Raw genomic sequence first — 23073 nt, 5'->3', positions numbered from 1 at the left:
AAAGAGTAATATTTTCAGTCAATTACTGCATAAACCTCCATCACACATAACTATAATACGACTTCAGGTGCTTTTTGTCCTTTTTGGCTCCTGAAATCCATTGGTCACATGATAAAGCCACATACTTTAACTGTGGGGGAAAAGCAATAAACATTCTGCCTTTTGCAGAAGAAAGTCATTAAGTTATGGAACGACGTGATGGTGAGTAAATCATGACAAAATGTTTATTTTTGGAGATGAGCTATTCCTTTAAATGAAGATGTTCCTAAATGCAGCCCACCAGTCGTTGTGCACGCAGGCTTGTTTTTTTGGGGCGGTCTTTAGGACCATGGAGAGTTCTCCCACAGCAGCGAGCGCACACAGTCCGTCTTGAAGAGGAAACCCCCACAGGAGCTCTAGCTGCCGGATACCTGAGACATCTCAAATCATCCTTCTGACCGACGAGCGCACGGCGCGCCACGGAATGCGCAGGACCGACCGACTGTCCGCTGGACGAGGGCGCGCGGTCAAGCCATGGGTCCTTCTTCAGCACCTTTGAGTTCTTAATGCATTATGACGTTCTAAAGTCATAGAGATCCCTGGAAATCATTTGAATTCTCATTAAGGCAGCGTCTGTATTGGAATAAACTATCAGCTGGTGAATTTCTCTGTTCGGATGGATGATCTGGTCAGATTCCTCATTCATCGTGATGCGCGTTCCTTCCGTTTCAAAGTGTCTTATTGACTGACCGCGGATCAATTTTTGGACGTGGGCTGAAGGTAAGCTCGCGCTCTGTTTTAGTTACCCATGCAAAGTTTGAAGTGTGTGTTTTTGGAGAGGTTTCATGGTGATGCGGGGGTGGCGAGTTCATTTGCTTCGGCTCGTGAAGATGCAGAATATCGAAATCATGTAAACGTAGAGTTTGATGCTTAAATAATGACTAATTTTCATCAAGGCTGAATTGTAGAGTGAGAACTGTCAACAATATGTCCTGCTCATATTTCACCTAAATTAAATTAAATAAATAGGAAATTATGTTTTGTGATAGATGATATATAATTTGGATCTGACTGTATTGTGACATAATTTTCATGACTATTTCACGTCTATTTAGCATTAACCCCCATCCCCATAGTGTATGGCTGTAATTACATTAAAGTAAAGTGTGTTTTATACTGCTTATTTTTCCAAATCAGTGTGTCTGGACAGGATGTTTCTTATTAGGCTACTGAATTGCATTAACGCGACTCTTTACTCACATTAATGAAAATTATACACTAATAAGTAATACATTCGAATTGAGGGCTGACATATGCTTCACTGACATAAATATAAGGTCAATAATGACACAAGAAACGTCTTAATGGTTCTACAAGTACGCAAATATATGTATACGTTTATTTATTTATTTTTATTTTTCCTTTTTGTATTTTATGCCAAAATATAACCTTTTAAACATCTTTTCTTCGGATTTATCCACACCCAAGGCAGCATTTTAGGTGGGAATCAGTCGAGATCTCAATGAGAGTCGCGGACTTTTCATAGGCGCAAAAATAAGACAAGGTTTTAATCGTGATGTTTTCATTACTGATAAAACGAAGGTTTAACGTTTTATTCCAGTTGTGCAGTCTGTTGGCAAACGACTGTTATGCATAATCTCGTTTTGGTTTTGTTTGACTCTAAACAAATTTAGTAAACGCGATGTGATGTGCGGCAGCGTCTGAGATGGCTTGTTTAAAGGCGGTGTTTGCGGGAGTATTGCACCCTCCTGCGATGGTACGGACAGAAGACAGGAGCGCGCGCGCACACACACAAACGAACGAACACACTCTCTCTCACACACACTGCAGTGGCGTCTGATCACAGTCTGCAAGAGAGTGAGCGAGGGAAAGAGTGCGCATGAGAACCTGTGCTTACACTAGCTGGTGCACATTAAACCCCTCGTGGGCTTTTCACACTTGAAATTGTAAACCCAGGGTCATTTTTATTCCTAGGTTAACAACAGAATCCATTCTGGGTTATCTGGTTCACTGTTTCGCACTGCTCCTTCACCGTTCTGGGTTAGTAATTAATCCTGGGTAGTCAGGTTACAAAATTTCACTCTTCACATTTGTGAACAGCAGGTTATCGTTCTTCTTTACATATTTATGTGTAACATTGATTGGACAAATAGCGTACCCTGTATTAATAAATGCTTGTCCATCTGTGTAAATGTGGCCAATTAGATTCGCTCTGGTCTTGCGCCTACAAACACAGGCCTATAGCAAAAGCAATACTTAAATACTTTCTTATTGTCACTGGTTAATGGATTTGTGTCACTGTTCCACATTTTCCCCTCACCATGGAGACTAAATATTAAGTGAAAGTTTATGCAACATACAAATCTCACGAATACTTAACGAGGTAAGCATTGTTTGTTTATAATTGGTTCTTTGTTGCTAAACAACTTACTGTAATATTTCAGCAACACATCGTTTCTCGCTTTATACCATTGTATAAAGAGTTAGCATTGCAAAAGTCTAAAGAAGGACTTCATAACCCAGGGTTAAAAGCCTTACAAACTCTCTTTTGAAATCTCTTTGAAAGTTGCTTAACCCAGGGTTAAAAGTGGCCTTAACCCAGTTAAGTTTAGTGTGAAAATCCTTTTGACTGGCCTAGTGTTGCTGTTACTATTCAAGATTCATGTGAGAACACACCCAAGGCATGAGGATTATACTTGTTATGGATGCATATTCATAAAATCACATTGCCCTCTTTTAACTCGTGCCACCTGCAAAAATTCTCAACCTAACGTATAGACATCCTCCATTTGATGGATGATAAATAAGCCAATCTCCTAATGCTAATGATTACTTTAGCTTATTCTTCAAATGTGTGCCTCGAATACACCGATTAAATGTTGGCGTAAATGGTCTTTGACAGTGCCATTGACTCCTCTTAAAGGAACTGTCACTCTGGTTTGAATGTGGTATGGGGCACAGCCCGGGTTTGTTTGCCCGGTTGTCATTGTGTGTGCGGTTATAAAGAATGCATCGAGTCCCATGGTGGGGCTCCTATTGCCTAGGGTGAGTTTATAGATGAACCCACACACACTTCCCTACTTAAGTTTCCAAAGAGATCTGGCTATAGCGCATGCCATCACCGGCGGCGTTTGGATGGCCTATTAATAAAAAAGGCATGTTCTGTCATGGGCATATACTAAATGGCCAGGGGCATTGGTTAGCCAGTTGTCGATAAAATCTGTGAAGTAGAATCTGCAAAGAACCAATATGCGTTAAAATGCACTTTGATGTGATATGGCCATTTGACTGTGAGTGGTGCTGAAAGAACAGCTCCCCTTTTCAGTGAACTACAACACATCTGTCAGAACCTTCTCTGCCTTGATATATCAGCAGGTCGACTCACGTATCACTAAGATGACAAAACCACTATGACTGATGCCCCTGCTCTGTGGAAAGCTAAAAGTCATGTCTATGGCATTCTGATAAAAGAATGCATGTGTAATTTAAAGTCTTTATCACAAAATCTCGAAAACTCAAATTGAACTCCATATTGCAGTTGAGTTCTGAGTCTGTTTTGCTTTTGAATTTGAGTGGAATTGGTGCTGCTGGCTGTTGTAGAGCCATTCGTTGCTGTTAAAAGGCACAAAATCTTGGATGGGGTTAACTGTGGCAGTTCATAGGTGTCCTGAGTGTATGAAATATAGTTGTATTGTTTTCCCAGCGAATAAAACATACTCATGAGACTCCTCCCAGTTTCTTAGGGACCACTTTACTGGGCACAATATCAATAATAAGCTTGTCGCTATCTGTGTGTGTTTGTGTGCATAATAAGGAGAGTATGCTTTGGGAAAGCCCTCATTATAAAACAGTTTGAGCTCTCAGGCCATTAAAGTCAAGTACAGCGAGTCAGGAAGCAAGTACAGGATACTCAGGTGGATTGTTAGATGATCAGTAATGGCTACTATTGGAATCCACTGGGCTGAGGGCACTTGTCAGCTCTAGTTCTGGTGATGTTTGTGACCTGTAGTTCATGCTGATTGATTGGGTCTCAAAAGTATAGTCATCGATTAGTAGTAAGAAAAGAGAAAGCATCTATTTAGGTTGGTGAAGTTGGTCTTTTGGGAACGTCCACTGTGGTTTCCTGACCTTGATGGTGTGCTTTATTTGGAGTGCACCTGTGGAGGTGAGGCGTCATGCATCAGAGATCTTGCATCCCATATTTTCCAAACTCATGTAGGGAATTTAAATTTGAAGGACATACAAATGACACATACACGCAAATAAATAAATGCAATGAGTTCATTTATTTGTATATTTGTGTGCACAGAATATTCAAGTCAAGTCCCATTGGGGAATGCACACAAACTAATTTCTGCTGGTTTTCCTGTTGCTGATGAAGTCTGACATGTAATCTTTCCTTGTTTTTTTTCCCTCTAGCTCTCTCCCTCTCTATTACTGTCACTTTCTCTCTCCCTTAAAACTGTCAAACTGTTAGAATCCTCACTGATTCTCACCGAATAGTACTGAAACCTGCAGTGTGTGAATCCATATGAGTGTGTGTTTGTGTAGACCCAATTTATTCTCATATGTAAGGATGGTATAGCACTTCCTACACTGACTTTACTCATAAAATAGCTCTGAATGTTACTGAAACATCAGTGCTTGTTTATTTATTCATTATTGATTTCTGAGAGATGGTGAAATTCGACACTTGATCTCTGTTTATACCCTCAAAATGTAATTTTAATTTTGTGGCTTACAGTCGCCGCAGTTTGAGAGAAGCCTCATTTTGATCCTCTCTCAACATATAACCTTGAAGTATAAGCTCATGACAAACTTAATGGATTCTTTGGTGGACAACCTTTGAAGGAATTGGAAATCTGCCTCAATCTTCAGTCCTCTCCTTGTAAATGAGATGGTGCAGTCATTTACATTGGTGAAACTGCATCAGAAACCTAGACATCAGTTAGAGAAGTAGTTCCATAATGACAATCTCAGTAATTCTGAAAGTATTGGTCAGGATGAAGATTTGGAATGAGCTAGAATACTAATTTCCCAGAGGAAAACACAGGGGAAAACACATATTTAAACACACTGTACAGTGGGGTTCTGTAGTCAGACCTCTAGTGAAAATTAATGCAATGCTTTTCGTTTCAAATTATAGCATTTTGAGGGGGGAATTTAATTGGAAAATCAATGACATGCAGAATGTCTTAGTATTTGGTTTGTTATCCTTTAATGAAAGCAGCACTTGAGCTGACATGAACTCCACAAGAAAAACCTGATAATCAGCATGATTTGAGAATGTTCTGAAGAACATCTTATGCTTCAATGAACAATTTTACCTTTGTACAAAGGAATTCACATGGTCAATTTGACAAATTTGCTCAGTAGTGACCTGGACCTCTTGAATATTTATTATTCATTTTTTGTATCAAAAAGATTTCCAGTGTGGTCTCAAACCCCGCAGTATATATTCATATTTAATTAATCAGTTACACTCTTTAAATAATGATAGGCTGTAATTGCAGTGATTTTTGAACTTTTGAATAAAGCAATTGTTTGAAGTCTCATATGTACAGTAACACATAAAACTCAATCACAGTGTTCATTAAAATTAGCCAAAATATATTTCACGAGTTTGCCTGCCCATCCAGTCCTGGTGGTTAATGGTAAGCGAATTTGAGCTCCAAGTTAAATCCCCCTCATTGTGGTACTAACAGAAACAGAGGAGATGGGGGTGGTGGCCAGGATGCCAGAAGAATTGATGCTGGGACGACGCAATGAGTGCTGCTTATATAGGCTCATAATGATGATTGACAGGACTGAACGATTAGGCTCCTCCTAAACATTTGGAACTTCCTTACGAACATGTCACACCTTTTACCAGTTGAGATTCTAGTATGTCCTTTTGCAACTGAAATCATTGCAATACTTTCAAGTCAAAACATGGGCATAAGGTATGATTTGGAGCGGTGGTTGGATATGTTAAAAATGTAATATACTGTTATTGTTATTTTTGGAATTGGATTGGTTGAGACACTGGAGTATCGTTTGCTGAGTAATGACGTTGATAATGCTCTGTACTGCTAGACATTATTGTATTCTTTTGCCTTTGTGAGGTTTTTATGTTAATGATACCCATGTTTACAGAAGTTATTGTGTCTCTTTCTGTCTCTTCAATTTCATTGTATTCACATGAGATAAATTAAAATAGGCTTTACGAGCATCACTATATTATAAAATGTTACTGCTCAGAAGCAGGTTTTTTGATTTAAAATTAAACTTCATCTCAGATTTTTCTCCTAAAATTTGTTATGGAAATTAGAACCAGGCAAGGAAGACAATTATTAATATGCAATAATAGTTCAAAGCTATAGTATTAATATGAATGGCATGGCTCAGATAATTTGCCAAGAGTTAGATGAGAAAGTTTAAGTCCATATTGAAATCTCTGTCGTCTCATTGCAGTAACTTAGCAAATCGTACTATTTGTGAAGTCGTTGAGTGCCTCTTCTGAAACTCAAGAGGGAATACTTGTGAGATTACTGGGGTCTTTTTCAGCGGACAAGCTTGAGAATCAGGAGACTGAGACGGATCAGCCAACAATAGTATTCTCAATTGTATATTAACTCAAACAGTAAACTAGAATGTATTGATTGAAACTGATAATTAACATACAAATTGCTATGGCCCCATGGCTGACTTCTTAAGCAGCTGTGCTTGAAAGAACATTTCAGTTAGAAAACTTCATGTCATGTTTTTGTGATACAACTTGTCTCAGCCCTTTTTTATATGTGCACCAGTTATTAGAAATAGTCCAAGGAATTCAAATGAAAACAAATGCGCTTTATCTCTGAGACATCAGTCATAATTATTGCAAATTTGTCAAAAGTAGACTGACATAATTGAATACACGCAAAAAAATGTTTAGGTCACAACAGCATCTGTTTCTGGATAAATTCAGCCATCATTCATTTATTATTGATAATTATAATTTAATTTAAAAGCTTAATAGCACAGCCTACTCTACACGAATGGTATCATTCTTTTATATCATTCTAACAAGTTAACTCAATCTAAACAAGACTGTAGATAACTGAAGTCAGAATATAAAAATACTACTCAGAAATTAAAAACATTATTTTACTAATCCCTAGCATGTAGATATATTTTTTCTAGTTTCATTGCTGTATTGAACTAGTATAATTTCATATATCGTCCCCTTGGAATTATAAGGTTCTATTATAAGGTTCTAATTATAAGGACATTTTTGTCAAAATTGAGTTATTCCCATATTGTTATTCTATGACAACTTATTTACATAATGTTTTAGATTTCTTTTATGTTGTATACATTATGGGATTTTTATAAAAAAAAAAATAAAAAAAAAAGGGTTCTATCTACACAGTCGAATGGAATGCAAAAACTTTGAAGCTCAATATCTCACAACTACTCAGAATTCAGATAGAACCTTGTAATTCCAAGGGGATATATCTGTAATTTTTTCATGCATTGGAGGATAGTTTGGTTCTTGCATAAATAGCTAATTTGACTAATTTATCCATTCATAATGTGCCAGTGGCAGGTTTCTCACTCATGGAAAACCAGAGAATTAGAAATTGGTGGTTTCCAAGCCCGTGAAAGTTCTGGAAGTCAGTTAAATCTCAAAAATCATTGAGAGTTCTATAGTGAGCATAAAAATCATTCTATAAATGTCATTATATTCTTCTCTAGCCAATGTGAGAGTAATGGCCTTCAAATCTCACAGCTCTTTTACGAGAATACGCAGAATCAGCAATGTGTTTCAAGCTTCAACAACAACTGCAGTAGTCAGTAAGAGTAGAAACCCTGCAGATATATAAACCTTTCATCATTGTAAAGTCATGTCAGATGTAATTTAAATGGAAAACCTTAAGTTTCCTGCACAAAGCTCTTTTCTTCTCCACTATTGCTATCCATTATCTTTGCTAGCCCTTTGACCACCTATTACCTTGTCTTTTTCTTTTTTCTTTTTTTTTGACTCCTGACTGAGAGTGAGTGTGTCTGGTGAGGGGATTAGTGGTGCTGTGTCTGGAGGTGGTGTTGGAGAGCAGTAATACTCAATAATTAATCACCATCAGCAGCGCAGAGCATGGAAGAGTACTCAGGGGTCCCTTGTTAGCTGGGGCCGATCAGTGAAGTGTGAACAGTCTGCAGGCCTCTTAAACCACATACATGTATACAAACCTGATCAATATTCTGAATTTCATTTCATGTTAAGGACACAGAAAGACTGATACATTTTCTGACTTTTTCATGGCTGTGATGTATTGTGAGGGTAGAGCACCTGTATTCAAGGTTACATGTGCGCTAACAAGATGATGTCATAAAAAAGCATTCAGGAGTCCATATTTGTTTCTATATTTATTGTTTCTCATTTCCTGCTTTCACATTCAGTCACACACATGCTAAACACACACACTTTATGCCCCCGAGCATGTTCGGCTTCTGCTCTGATATTTAGCTGGCACAAGTAATCTGGAACTGCCACAATAAATAACGAGTCCACAAAGACCAGTGTGGTCTTTGTCTTTTTCCCCCTTTTTCTTTTACAAACACTAGCCCAAACCTACAATAACATGAATACACACATGCGTACACGTCTATTTGTCTCTCTTTTGAACCGTCATACATGTAATGTCTGAATATAGATGCAGCTCAGGTTGTCCTTGAGTCATTCGTTCTGCTGTCTCGTAAGTGTGTGTGTGTGGGGGGGGTTAACGTTGTGTGTATCTCTGTTCATAACGCAGCACTCTTCCTCCAGGGGCACTGTTATATTTACCGCATGGTAAATGTGTTGACTGTCAGGCCTGGAGATGTGGAGAGTTTAAATTGGATTAAATCATAAAATCACCACATCAATCATTCAGAGCAGGGCCCTCCACCACACGGCTGTCTGTGTGCATGTATGGGAGAGACCGAACATGTGTTTGAGGATATTAGGTACGCCTCTAACTGGACAGTGATTGAATTGGCAATTGTGAGTGGGAAAAAAAATCAGTGCTCAAACAGACAGATTTGTTCTTAAAAGTGTTCTGTCTGGCAGATGAGGTGACTGTATGACTGAATGATTGGGGATGATTAGTGTTATTTGCTAAGCCAAGCATCTCTAGCATCACTTTAAAATAAAGTGTTAACCCTAAGGCTTAAATATAGTACATAACTCATCCCACACTGTTTGTTTTGTACCACACTGAATCATGTAGCTTGTTGAGGGGAGGTGTTGTTACTTTCTAAGCAACTGAACTTGAGAATATTTATATATATAAATATATATATATATAGAGAGAGAGAGAGAGAGAGAGAGAGAGAAAGAGAGAGTAAATAATGTATAATTATAATTTTTCTTATTTGTTTATTTATTTTTGGTGTTAAAATGAGTGGGAAAGTCTTGTTGAAGATAATTACTTAGATTATGGGGTAGACTTGGTAACATCAGTCAACACATATTACACTCAGAGAACCATAGCAACCACAATGCAACACCCTGGCAACCACCCACAACAGTCTGGTGTCATTTGAGCAAGTCATTTGGAAAGCATTACTTACCTTTTCTTCTGAAAATGAAAGACTAAATATTTTTGGACTGATGTTTAGCATTGTCATAATGAACAAAATCTCATGGCAGTTCATAACTATTTTACATTTTGAATTGTTATGGTCTTGTCCTTATGTTTTTGTACAATCTGCTTACAGTTTAAGAGTGGACTTTCAACGCTTTTTTTTTTCAAAAATGGTATGTTTTCAAATATGTATTCATTTTATGTAGTATTTACGGAAAAAGGAGTTATTTACTTACTCTTAAGACATACCAAGCTTTTATGACTTACTTGCGGTTTTCCATTCAATTATAATGAATGTGGACCGACACTTTTAAGCTTTAAAATGGATGATAAAGTATCAGAAATGTCCCATAAAATATAGCCCATATGATATGCCATATTCAAAAACAATACGTTTGTGTGAGGAACAGATTGAAGTTGTTGTTCATTGATAAACAAGTTATTTGTTGTGATTCACTGAGTGAGATGAATTGACCATATCAGTCAGATTTGTGAGCAATCATTCAGGTGTGTGTTTCCAAAAAGCATTGTTAGCTAACTATGGTGGTAAGATCCATTGAAGTATTTTGGTTAACGACCAGAACTTGTGACCATATTTGCCTTTGGGAAAGGCAGTTTTTGTGAACTGGATTAACCAATCCATTAAAGAGATCCAACTTGATAGAATGATTAATTCACAATTTGGACATTGCCGGTTCCTGGATGAAAACATCCAAGGACGGATGTAAAGATCTTCAGTGAGTAATTTCCTGTGTCTGTTCCAGAATAGTCCTATAAAATGTACCTTTTGTGTTTCACATAGGAAAGAAAGTAATTCAGCTCAAATGTTGAAAGAATTTTCATTTTGGGTGAACTATTCCTTTAATTAAAGCCTCAATGTGTGATCTCATATGCATTAACTGGTGGCTGTGAATGTGAAATATTTATATTTTACCTTTTCTCATTTTTTTTCTCTGTCTCTCTCTCTCCTCTTTCAGAACCCTGAGATTATGTGTGGGAGAGGGATGATAAGCCCTTTAAAGAGATCACAAGAGCACTCTCTCTCTTTCACCCCTTTGCCTTTTTAATGCACACACACATGGACACACAAACACTCCCACACACACACAAAATAAAGTCTATTAACCTCTCAAATGCTACTGTTCCTGATGGGATTTAGGCCTTCCAGTCTCTGAATTTGACATGCAATTCATCATCAATAGAATTTTATTGTAAGATAATTACGGATGAAGAGGAAGGGTTTGCACACACATATTAAGTTTACATTAATTATTTGAAAATCTCAATTTTTCTCAAAAAAAAAACATGGGAAGTAGGGCCTATAGGTATTATTTGATTAAGAAGTCTTGGAGGGAATTCCAAGAATAATGTATAGCTGCAGGGAGTAATTTAGAAGTCTGCGTTAAAGTGACAGAAGCAGTGCATCATTAGGGAGTCACTTATTTATATTAAGTCATTGATTTATATTAATTTCAAGCAGCTAGATGTTTGTTAAAAATGGTGGAAAACTGTTACAGCAATTAAAATATACCTTTGCCTTAATGCATTATTTACCTGAAATCTTGTTGTTGCTTGTTATTATCTATTTCTAAAAGCAAAATAATGTTTTTTAAAATGAACAATGAACACATGTTAGACTGCACCCCATCAAACCTATAAAAAACACAGTAAACCATCCCTTTAATGAATGTTTCAGTCAAATTTGGGTTTAATAGACTATAGACGCCTGCACATAGCATTCAGATGTCTAGTTGGCCTATGACTCTTATCATTTGTTCTTACACTTTAAAGATAGATGAATACACTAAATCGTTACTGCATATCTTTTTTTTTTTGACCTCTTTGTTAATGATTTTGGTAATTCATTCTCTTAAAATATTACACACCCAGAGTTCTTTTTAATAATCGTGCATGTCCTACATTACTCTAGAAACACCCTTGAAAGGAGAAAGAACAAAGAAATAAGTGTGTGCATACTCTGTTATGGAAATGATTTGGATTCTCGCTGAAAACAGGCTTCTATAACCTCTGAGATGGGAGAATTGTGTGGACGTTGTGCACAGACAGCAAACAAAGATTAAAATAGATTTCAAATATGAACACAGAACTCAGGTGATTGAGTGGCTTCGTGGGAAGGCATAGAAATCAGATCAAATATGAAGAAGTCATACTTTAATATGATTTGACCAAGAAAGAAATGCTTAAAGATTGTATCTCTCTTAGCGTTGTATCACACATATACATATGTATGGAGGACAAAAAACAGAAATTTAATTTTGCAGACACATTTTGCTGGAATTTTGTATATAGAGAGAGTATACTGATTTTATTATCATTATTATTATTTAATCCCCCTCAGAGTTCCAGTATAATTGTGATTTTATGTATTTTTTAAATGTTACATAAGTACATTTACCACAAAGTAGGCTATATTTTGTGCATCCCATTTAAAAAAACATTCAAACTGGATTATTTTAGAGCTTTAAAGTTGTGTGAAATGCTTGAAAGTCATTTAAAAGTGCTTGAATTTCTCCCTCAAAAGGTTGTACAAACCCTGAATGAATGTAATCATTCAACTAATTCTACCACAAAACCATGGTTACAGTTAGTGTTACCACTTCTGGTTTCCTGACGTATGTCAGTGCTGTTTATAACGGAGATTTCTGTGCCGAATCTAAATGATTCTCACTAGATCTCACAGCAACCTTACAATTGTGCAGCGAATTCAAATGCTTCTCACCGGATCTCGCAGCACTGTTGCATCTGTGCAGTAACAGTGTCGCAAAATCAACTTTGGCTACAAAGTGTTCTGAGCTCAAGTTTTTTTGTGTCACGTTGCGAGCTGATAACCATTCCGCGCCGTGCAGCAGAAACGTAGCGTGGTTTATTTTCACTTTCATTTCATTTGCCATTTTAAGTTTCTCAAATGCAACAGAAATGGCAGAGCTCATGAGTTGGGCAACATGGTGTTCACAACAATGTGACCGCTTATAAAACATTAGTCGCAGTCTGGAGACCTGTGTAACAAAGTTAGCAATTTTAGCAATGTGACAACACTAGTCAGTATGAAGAACTACAGTAGATTTTTATAGGTTGTTAAGGTATTCTGAGTGATTTTACTGTTAATACTAATATTAATCATTTCAATCATATTATTAAAGGTTGCTGTGTAGCGGCTAAAGTATTCCGAGTGTTGCTGTGGTCACTATATGAACAACTAGATTTGTACATTAAAAAAATGTGAGGTTGCTAATCTGAGAGTTTTTTTTTTTTTCTGCTATGTGGTTGCTAGGGTATTCTGAGGGGTGTTTTATCCCAATAAAGCCCAAGAAGCCATGGTTTATTGAATGGCAAAATCCAGGCTCAGACTACAGGAGTTTTAAATTTCTAATCGATTATGAAATCTGATTGCAGCATGCACAGAGAGAAGCTTTACAAACTTTCTACCCTCAAATCAAGATTTGAAAACTGTGGCACATCACACACTACAAGATATTATTAAGAATATCATGCCAGAGGGAGCGCCTCGTGATCTTACACAGCAGATCGTTTCAGCCATAGATATGTATATATATACTAGTGGTGGGTATAGATTGTTTTTTTTTTTTTGTTTTGTTTTTTTATTTAGATTAATCTCACTGTAATCTTGGAATTAATATAGATTAATCTAGATTAAAATGGCTCATTTGAATTCTGCCAAAGTCATTCAGAAAAAGTGTGCTACCCAAATTAAATAATGACTAAAAGTCTTTGAGAATGGGTTTCTCAAGACAGGTGGGGCATTAGACCAGGGGCTCATCTCCTGTTTCCAAAATGCATCACAAACACTTGAGAAAGCTGTAAACGAATTCCACATTGCACAAGGAGCAAACAACCTTACGGCTGTTTCACACATAATCCGTCTGCAGTGCGTATGCGGTGCGTATTTTTTTACACACACGTTAACGGATTCCAGCGTTCACGCAGTTGCGGTCCGTCAGTGCGTTCCAGGAGCGTTGCGTCTGCAGCAGTGCAGCGATCGTTTATGTACCGAGTAGCGGATTGCAAACACGTCCTGTGTGAAAGCACAATGAATATGAGTCCGTGCTGCTTCTGCACCACATACGTAAAGCACACGGACTGCATACGCACTGCAGATGGATTATGTGTGAAACAGGTGTGTGTCTTGTCGAGGTTTCCATTGAGAAGCTTCTTGTATAAGCTTCTTATACACACAAGTTTAAAGACTCGTTCTCGCCCCCTACAGATTCGGCTAGGCATACATCCGCGCTATAATATCAAGGTCATCATGTCATCATAGCTCGCCTAGTATAGACCCAGCTCCCAACCCAACTTTGAGAATAGACTAACAGCGATATTTTTTTTAATCGCCCGATAAGAGTCTCACGTTAACGCAGCACATTAACGCCGATAATGGCCCACCACTAATATATGCATATCTATGGTTTCAGCAACTTATATTTACATATGTTAGTTAGCATGCTAGCAGCTTTCTACACTCACCTAGTACGTTCAAAACTGAGGCAATTTCACCCCAGCGATTCTGTTGTCCTTACAACACCACAAGTCGTCACCACCATTCGTGTTATTGTAAAACTTCCACAAGCAGTTTCCTACAGTCTTCACTATACAACCGACATGTACAGCAGCTTGTTTTGCTTTCACATATTGGCTATTCTTAAAGTAATGTGCCGTGATCATTATTTATAATCCTAAATATCAAAAATGTTTGATATGATCAGGGCGGCCCCAATTTGTGTGCAAGCAGATCGGGATGTGCAAGATTCAATCTGGAAATGTCTCACATTACCTGATAATCTGTGCGAACATTGGAACCGACCGAGGTCCTCAGCAAGATTTGTGTTTTTCGGGAGGGGAAAATCTGGGTTAAATTGGCCTAAAATTCCTGTAGTCTGAGCCCGATTTAAGGAATGCTGTTAGGTACAAGGTGAAGCTGAATATGTTAATACTTATACCTGGTGAGATTTCAGAAAATAAACACAAAGCAAAATTTTTTTACATTTATTGGTAACAAATAACCATTCTTCCACCAAGTATTGTTTAGTAGAATGCACACTGACGCAGCGGCACAGATGTAAATACAAATGTAATCACAGGTGTTTATGTGTGTTTATAGAGTATTTTACAATATCTTCAAACGCGGCTCAGCCTATCATACCTCATCAAGGATCGGAACTATCCATTTACTTTTAAAAACTATCATGATAATCGGATGCTAAGGTATAGTGTTTTTTGCTTGTGGCTCTGGTGTTCTTGGTGGGTGCTAAGCATTGTTTGCTTGTCCAAGAAAAAATAACCCTGCAATTTTCTATAGTATTGTTTAATGTATATGGCTTTTTTCACCAGTTTTATCTCTCCAAAATTGTCCAGACATTTAAAAAAAATTATAATATACCAGAATGGTAATGTAAAACTAAGGAATTTTTCAAATAGATTACTCAAACATGCTCTCCTATTGTTCCATTGTTCCTGTGTTTACCTGCTTCAGGACATAGGTAGCTTGTGGTTGTATGTTGTCTGTATGACGCAAGTTTTTTTTTTTCTGTGTCTCTGTCAGGCTGGAGAGGAAGATGACAGCTCTCAACCCAGTGCTGTTCCTGCTCTGCGGTGTCTCCATGTCTATGACTCTGAAGGTGGTGTCAAAGAGAGGCTCAGGTATTTCTCTCTCTCTCTTTCTCTCTCTCTCCCTCTCTCTCTTTCTTTCTAAGTGCATGGTGGGAGTTAGTGGGTGGAGTTGGTGTGTGTGTGTTGGAGTGAGTTCCACGGTTCGAGTAAGTTTTCTATATTTTTACCTATATTTTGTGGCTTTGTTGTTAAGCAAATAAAAGAAAGGTTGTGGGTAATGATGCAAAGTCTGATTCATTTCCGGGAACCGGTTCTTTTCGGACAGATCGGCTCATTGAACTGGTTCAAAAAGCTGATTCATCGGTTCCTGATGTCATCAAGCAATAATGTCTCTACGCATTTCTTTTCTGACAACTCACATTCAAATAAGTAATTTGTGTCAACACATATGAAACATAAAAAAAATAAATAAAGTTATTTGTGTGAAAGCATATGGCTGATTATTACCATTTATAAAAGGTTAGTTCCCCTCCTCAATTCTGATTGGTCAACAGCTGTGGTTTATTCAGGATACAGCATGGTTCTGTTTATCACTTAGCAAAACCCTTAGCAACATAAGCAATCAATAATATAGCATCAAAACTTATTCATTTAATATGTATTTCAGCAGAATAAACTAATGATCCCTGCTGTTGTTATGTTGCTTCTTTCATCTTTAATTTTGAGACCCCACCCTTTCCCCTTCTAATAAACACTTCTCATGCGGAGATCTGTTGTTGATGTGTGTGTGGGCATCTATGTGGAAGCCTACAGTTTCCGAACTGAGGAGGGAACATTACTATATTTATTCATTTTCTATTTCAGGTATGATTCTGTATGTCCATCATTTCATACTCTAATGATGCTTGAAAACTTGCATTGTGCCGCGAATCGGTCAGTTTTAAAACTAAAAGATGGAAAACAGATGTTTTTTGAATTAATCATGGTTAAACGTGTAGTATGGAATTTTTGGCCACCAGGGGTCACTCAATCAAAATAATAACATAAGACGTACTTTGATGACGTCGGGAAAGAGCGTAAGGCTCATGGGAGTTGTTGTTCATTGGAACACGTGCCATGTCGCTCCCTATCATTCCTCACTCATTCTAACTTAGTATTTTGACAGTCACGTCTTTTCGAACGGTGACATATAGACGGTTTCAACGGCAACAACATAAACAAACGTTACTGCGCATGAGCGCTTTTGTGGACCTAACTTAACTTCCGGTAGACTTCCAAATAGAATCAATAACAACAGCCAAGTCCCTCTAGAGTAGATATTTTTTGATAACAGACAAAATGTTTGCTGCGTGGATCAGGCGGACTTAATGAAAATGCAAATTCATTATTTGCCAACGGGAGATGTTTTAAAGCATAGACATAAAGCGCCAGAAATAGAGGTTTCCCCAGTAACAGCTGTAAACGAAGCAGAGCTGGTACACTCATACGCTGCTATCAGGCATGTAACATGCAAGTCTTCCTTCAGAAATACAGCGATATAAAACACCTTTGCCTCGTTTTGATATTTAAACATAAATGTAAGGAATTATTATTATTATTAAACGTGCGGTATGCAACGTTACTCAATGAAGTCTTTTTGAAAAAAGATCAGTTTTAAAATTGTGGCGAGTCTCAAAAAATAAATAAATGTATGGGAAACACATCCTGCAGCACATCCACCTGAGCCCAACTTCAGTCTACTCATAACCTTGCCTTTAACTGCGTTTGTAGAAGGCACCACAGCCAGACCGATATACACGACCGTGCGCCCGATGAAACCGTCGATATGAATTATGAGACCACTATCAAATCAATATTCCATCTAGCTAGTAGTAATATATGTTAAAAAACACGGCCGCCTTTCGTTAATAATTATAATTACGTTATACTATGATATCGAACAAGTTAGAGAACTGCATTTGAAGCTACTTTATTCAGCTAGATATAGAACAAATGTAGATTTACATGAGAGCTAGTCTGTCTGCGTTTTACACAAGACATCATCGTTTCACAAAATATACGGATATATACAGTTAGCTGAATGGATGCATACCTGTTTATTAGAATGCAAGCGAGTTCGACATCTCTCTGTAGTTTCAGCTTGTCACGAAGCTCTCTCTATCTTGGAAATGCAACTCCAATATTTACCCGTGTCTTGTTGCTTCTCTTGTCCCAAAACCATCTCGGGTCATTTATTTCACATGTGCGTTTACGCTTCACAGAACGTGCAGGCAAAGCATAATCATGATCCATAACTAAATTATTGATTGAGGTTTAAATACGAATATAAACAATATAAATATAAAATACAATAGTCTCGATAAAGGCTACTACTTTTTCTTCTTCGTCTCGTCTTTGTTTCTGTTCACCTTTGTATTTGGCGGTTCCGCAGGAAGTTAGATAAACTAGAGGGGTCAAAGTTTATATGACGTCATAGATGGGCGACAAAACGGAAATAAAGAAACGTGCCGTGTCTTCGAATTAAACTATAATTTTCTCCGGATTTGAAAGTTCGTGGAAACTGTCGGGATGATGTAAGTACACAACTAAAAAATATATATAACATAGATATAGTGATTTCTGCTATTTGTAAAGCAGAAAAATTACATATTCCACCTTTAAAGGGGTTGCAGGCACTTCATGTCATACCTAACAACTCCCTTTAGCCGTGATTTATTCAAGATAGGAGTGTAAATGTCAATCAAAAATATGGTTAGAACACAAATATCAACAAATATGAAGCAAGGAATTGTATTTAACTATTTATATCTACAGAAGAAATAAAAAATTAAGCCAATTTTAAGAGCCACACAAGTAAAATGAACACTGTATGAGTGTCGTTGGACAATGTCTATGGTAACATACAGTAGTGAGCCATAAAATTAAATGATTTACAGTTCAGAAACAGGATTTCACAAAAACAAAAATCTTATACAACAGCATTTCAGCATTTAGACCATTTTTATGAAAAGGGATAAATCAAGCATATAAACTATGTCAATTTAAAACATATAAATATATGTATATAGTCTTATTTGTTTAGATTTTTAGAAGACACATTAACTTCTTTCTCATTTACAACTCTATGTGTTTGCTGCATAAAAACATGAATTGATATTTGCATTGATCTGCCAATAAACGGCAAGAAAGTCTTGTTGGAAATGCAAATTCACTTGAGGAGCACTAAAATATTGCGATTTCCCTAGTATCGGCTGTACAAAAAGCAGCTCCACGCTCATAGGTGAAATGAAATAAAAATGCCAATGAAACGTTTCTGAGGAGAGTCAGTTCCCTTCAGATACATTCACTTAAAGACACACACGCCATGTTTTGAATTGAAATGTTTCACACTCATATTTATTCAATGACATCATTGTCCTTTGAACTTTAATCGCGACTCTTGTCTTTCCGTCCCTAACTGTAAGACTTCTTGAAATTATAATTAAGACATTTCTTATACTATTTAACATATTTAAATATTTTCAAGGCCTTAAGTTTGATACTACTCGCTTTAGGAGTTTTAAGTACCCGTCGAAATCTGCATTAGGTTACTTCCTGAGAACTGCCTCAAAAGAACAATTTGTTCAAGAAATTAACATCACTAGTTGTGGTTGCTTGTGAGGAGCATTTTCAGTCAGTGTGCACTGATCACTATGACAGCGTCTCAGCATGCAAATTTGGAAGGTTTAACGTTTTTGCAGGTTTTACTAAAGGAATGACTGGAGTAAGAGAATCATTCACAGCAATCACACATGTCGAGAGTTTGTGTTTGTGTGCAAAGTTTGAAAATATGATTTTAGTTTTTATAAATGTGTAAGCTCCTGTTCTTGGTCCTGAATTTTTTTTTTTTGTTAATGTTGTTGTTTTTGGATAAACTAAGCAATATTCTGTCAAATTGTAAAGAGGAGGAATTCATGTTCATTGGAGGAGATTTTAATTGTACAGCAAATGAGACAATGGATAGGAAACATAAAGAGCCACATCTAGCTTCTCAATAGGCTATAAGAAAGCTCATAGCAGAACACAATTTGTGTGATATATGGAGGACTTCATATAAAGAACAAAGGCACATGTGGGCTCAAACAAGAGAGAACTTTATTTCCATTGCTTGATTTGGATCGGTTTTATTGTTTTAAATGCCATTTTAATGTTGTAAAAAAAATAATAATAATTGCATAGTGGTTTTTCTGATCACATTCTAGAAATCTGTAGTGTTTTTATTGCTAACATAAAGTCTAAGAGTGCTTAATGGTATTATAATACTTTGTTGCTACAATATAATTTTTCTAAGGATGTTTTTCTTTTTTTTTGGAAGCAGTGTAGTTCTAGGAAAAAAAGATTTTAGTTCCTTACAGCAATGGTGGGCTCATGGGAAAAAAAGAGATACAGCAACTGTGCTGTCAGTACACTCTTAACGTATCCAAGGACATCTCCCAGTCAATGAGAACCCTAGAGAAACTCCAGAATTTGGAAGTCCACAGGAAATACACTCGATGCCATAGAAGAACCTTTTTGTCTAAATGGTTCCATAAAGAACCTTTAACATCTGAAGAACCTCTCTGGTTCACAAAAGGTTCTTTGCTGAGAAAGAAGGATCTTCAGATTATAAAAAGGTAAGAAAGAGATGGTTTGACTAAAATGGTTCTTTGTGGAACCAAAAATGGTTATTTTATGGCATCGCTGTGAAGAACCTTTTGGAGCACCTTTATTTTTAAGAGTGAAGGGGACATATTGAGCTCCTCAAAGTTAAAAGAAGGGATCTGGATAACCTGTTTTAGGAATCAGAGCACAGGGAGCTTTGATCCGGTCATGATTTTAGAGTGCAGTAGAGATGGATGGCTCGACTAAATTCTTCTTCGGTTTGGAAAAAAAGAATAGTCAAAGCAGACTTATACATTCTTTATAGTAATCGGATGGCACAGAAATTATGGAGCCTAAAGAAATTAGAAAAAGAGCTGTACTCTTTTATTCTGAGTTTTACAAGAATGAAAATACAGATGCAGATGAGCTGGCCAGCTCTTTTTATGTGGGTCAGATGAGACCAACACCTGTTACCTTTGAGCTGCAGGAGAGCAGTCATTACCCTGTTACCCAAAAAAGGTGACTTAAAAGAAATAAAGAACTGGTGCCCAGTCTCACTCTTGTGCTCAGATTTAAAGCTCATCTCTAAAGCTTTGCCCATTAGGTTGAGGGAGGTGGTTGGGCAGGTTATTCATCAAGATCAAACTTACTGTGTGTCTATTTTTTTATAACATTTATCAAATTTGAGATCTCTAGGCTATTGGATATAGATATTGGTCTCATTTCTTTGGACCAGGAAAAGGCATTTGACCGGATTAAGCACAGCTAAGGAGGAGTTTGGTGTCAGCTCTGGTTTTATTGCCATGATTACTTTTGTACCAGGATGTTGAGAGCGTACTGAAAATAAATGCTGGTCTGACTGCTCCTTTCAAAATCGAGGTATTAGACAAGGTTGTGCTCTTTCTGGAATGTTGTATGCTCTTGTCATTGAACCTTTATTGGTTAAGATCAGAGAACGCAATGAAGGTTGGACCATACCGTGCTCTGGAGCAAATTTTATTATTGTTCTGGTTAAAGGGCAAAGTGATCTTCTTAGAAGAAGTGGTCTTCTTAAAGAAATTTGTAACAATATTGGTATAATTTCCTCTTCCAAGATTAATTGGTCAAAAAGTGAAGCTTTTGCAAGTGGTATATGGTCTCATGGTCTACCTAAACTACCAGGGGGTTTGTCCTGGAAAAGGGATGGGCCAAAATATTTAGTAGTATATGTTGGCAATGATTTAATGTTAAGTAAAAATTGGGAAGGTGTTCTAGAAAAAGTAAAAGGGTGGCTCCAAAAATGCAAATTGCTTTTGCCAAAAATGTCTTTTATTATAATAATTCAGTTTTGTGGTATTGTTTGGCCTGTGTTGATCCTCCAAATGGACTTTTGAGTAAAATTCAAGTCATTCTAGTTTACTTCTTTTGGAGTAATTTTCATTCGATTCCTCAGAGCGAATCTCAAAGGACTTTCTGGACCATTTCTGGACCTGAGGGGGCTAGAAGAGTTAAGTTTGCAAGATGTTCAAAGTAAATTTTTATATAAATATATTGTAAAAGTTTTAAATAAAGCCACTCTAAAAGAATGTAGTGATAAAGTGTGGAGTGAGAAATTAATCTTGTTTGGAGAGTTTTATGACTAATTATAAAATGCACAGGTGATATTTAGTGAGAGTTTTACATGGCACAATTGCTGTAAATGCATTTGTGAGTGTTTTTATGTAACAAGTGATTGTCCATTTTTTTTAAATGAGGGAGGCAATTTTTCAATGTTTTTTGTAGAATGCTCAAGGTTGTATGATTTGATTTGTTTTCTTGATGTTCTATTCATGAAGTTTGGGGATTTCATTTCTTCTGAGATTTTTGTTCTTGGCGCTAAGTATAGTGTGGCGCAAAGAATAAAATGTCAGTTGTTTATTATTTTTATTGGTCCAGCTATACTTTCTTTTTATATAAGCAGGAAAAACAAAATAGAAGGTAAAGAAGGACAACATGTGGTAATTGTTTTAAAAAATCTTGTGAAATCAAGGGTTTTAAGTTCTATATAAAGATGAATTATTTAGAACGTTTTTCTGTATAAATGGTGTTGTAAAGAAGCTATTACTACAGTTGTAGAAGAAATGTTGATCTTTTCTACTATATTACAATCAGTATTGGGTGTAACGCGTTACTGTAATTAAATTACTTATCCACTGAAAAAGTAGGATTACTGCTCTTTTTTAGGTAATTTACAGTTAGTAATAAAGTACTTGCATTACATACAGTAAATTATTTTGATTATTTCATTTATCAATATTGAATTTGAAATCTAAATTTACCATCTAAAGATAAAATTTAAAGCAGCGTTTTTAACCTCCAGCATGCCAGCGCACTTTCAGTTCTTCCTTATTCACAGAGAAACCTTAAATACTCTGATACAGATAAGACTTAATCAATCTAATCTAAAAAGGGACTACATTTATTTGTGTACACTGGCAATAACAACAAAACATTGTGCTTTTGAATATATATAAAACATTCAGGGTGCACTTTCTGCCGTCTAGGTCTCCGTGAGCAATTTTCTACACGTCACAAACTCAGCGAATATTTGACACAGAGACATGAAGAATATGTATATAGAAATCTTTTGTCTAATTTTAAAAGAACGAATTCAAATTGAAAACGAATATTATCTGATTATGTAATCTGTATGAAACTAAAGCGAGGTCATAGGCGGAGGGTGAACCAACTCCAGGGTAAGGATATGTTCATTCATGATATGTTGTTATTCGGAGTATTTCTATTCGTTAACCAAAGAAGGCTAAATTTTTTATAAAAATGTTTAGGTATTGTTAAACATTGTTAAGTAATGTTTAAGTGTAGTTTAAAGCTAAAAGGCTAAACTATTCTATGTTTGACTCAAATTGAAAGAATAAAGAGTTTGATTTCTATTAAGGTTTGTAGGGATTTTAAGATGTAGCCTAATTAGCGATTTTAATAATTAAGTTACTTATTGAGTAACTAAGTTACTCTTCAGACAGAGTAATTTGTAAAGTAATTTGCATACAATATTGATGATGTAATTAGTAATAGTAATGAATTACTTTTTGAAAGTAACTTACCCAACACTGGTTATAATAACCATTTGTCTTTTGCAAACCCTTCTTTGAGTTTTGAAAAAAAAAATTGTTGTTTTAATGACTTTAATCACTGAATAAAGTGTGTTGAAAACTCTCTCTCTCTCTTATCTCTCTATCTTTCTCCCATTACTCACAGAGGGCTTGCTCTTTACTGACAGTAAAGTGTAACATCAAATATTATT

General features: G+C 36.5%; 1 protein-coding gene across 2 annotated transcripts in view; it reads left to right on the top strand.

Moving 5' to 3' along the window:
- Window positions 1-368: 368 nt before the first annotated feature.
- Window positions 369-23073, top strand: part of LOC128019874 (interleukin-1 receptor accessory protein-like 1-A) — an 80448-nt gene continuing 57743 nt past the window's right edge. The window contains exons 1-2 of one of the 2 annotated variants that reach the window (XM_052606181.1): window positions 369-759; window positions 15166-15263. In XM_052606181.1, the coding sequence (XP_052462141.1) occupies window positions 15179-15263 (85 nt within the window). In that variant the 5' untranslated portion in view covers window positions 369-759; window positions 15166-15178. The remainder of the gene's footprint in view (window positions 760-15165; window positions 15264-23073) is intronic. The other variant, XM_052606182.1, reaches the window with a different exon arrangement.

This window comes from Carassius gibelio, chromosome A9 (genome assembly GCF_023724105.1).
Source record: "Carassius gibelio isolate Cgi1373 ecotype wild population from Czech Republic chromosome A9, carGib1.2-hapl.c, whole genome shotgun sequence".
Classification (NCBI taxonomy): domain Eukaryota; kingdom Metazoa; phylum Chordata; class Actinopteri; order Cypriniformes; family Cyprinidae; genus Carassius; species Carassius gibelio.
Note: the sequence above shows the minus strand (reverse complement) of the source record. Positions and strands in the feature narration are given on the sequence as shown.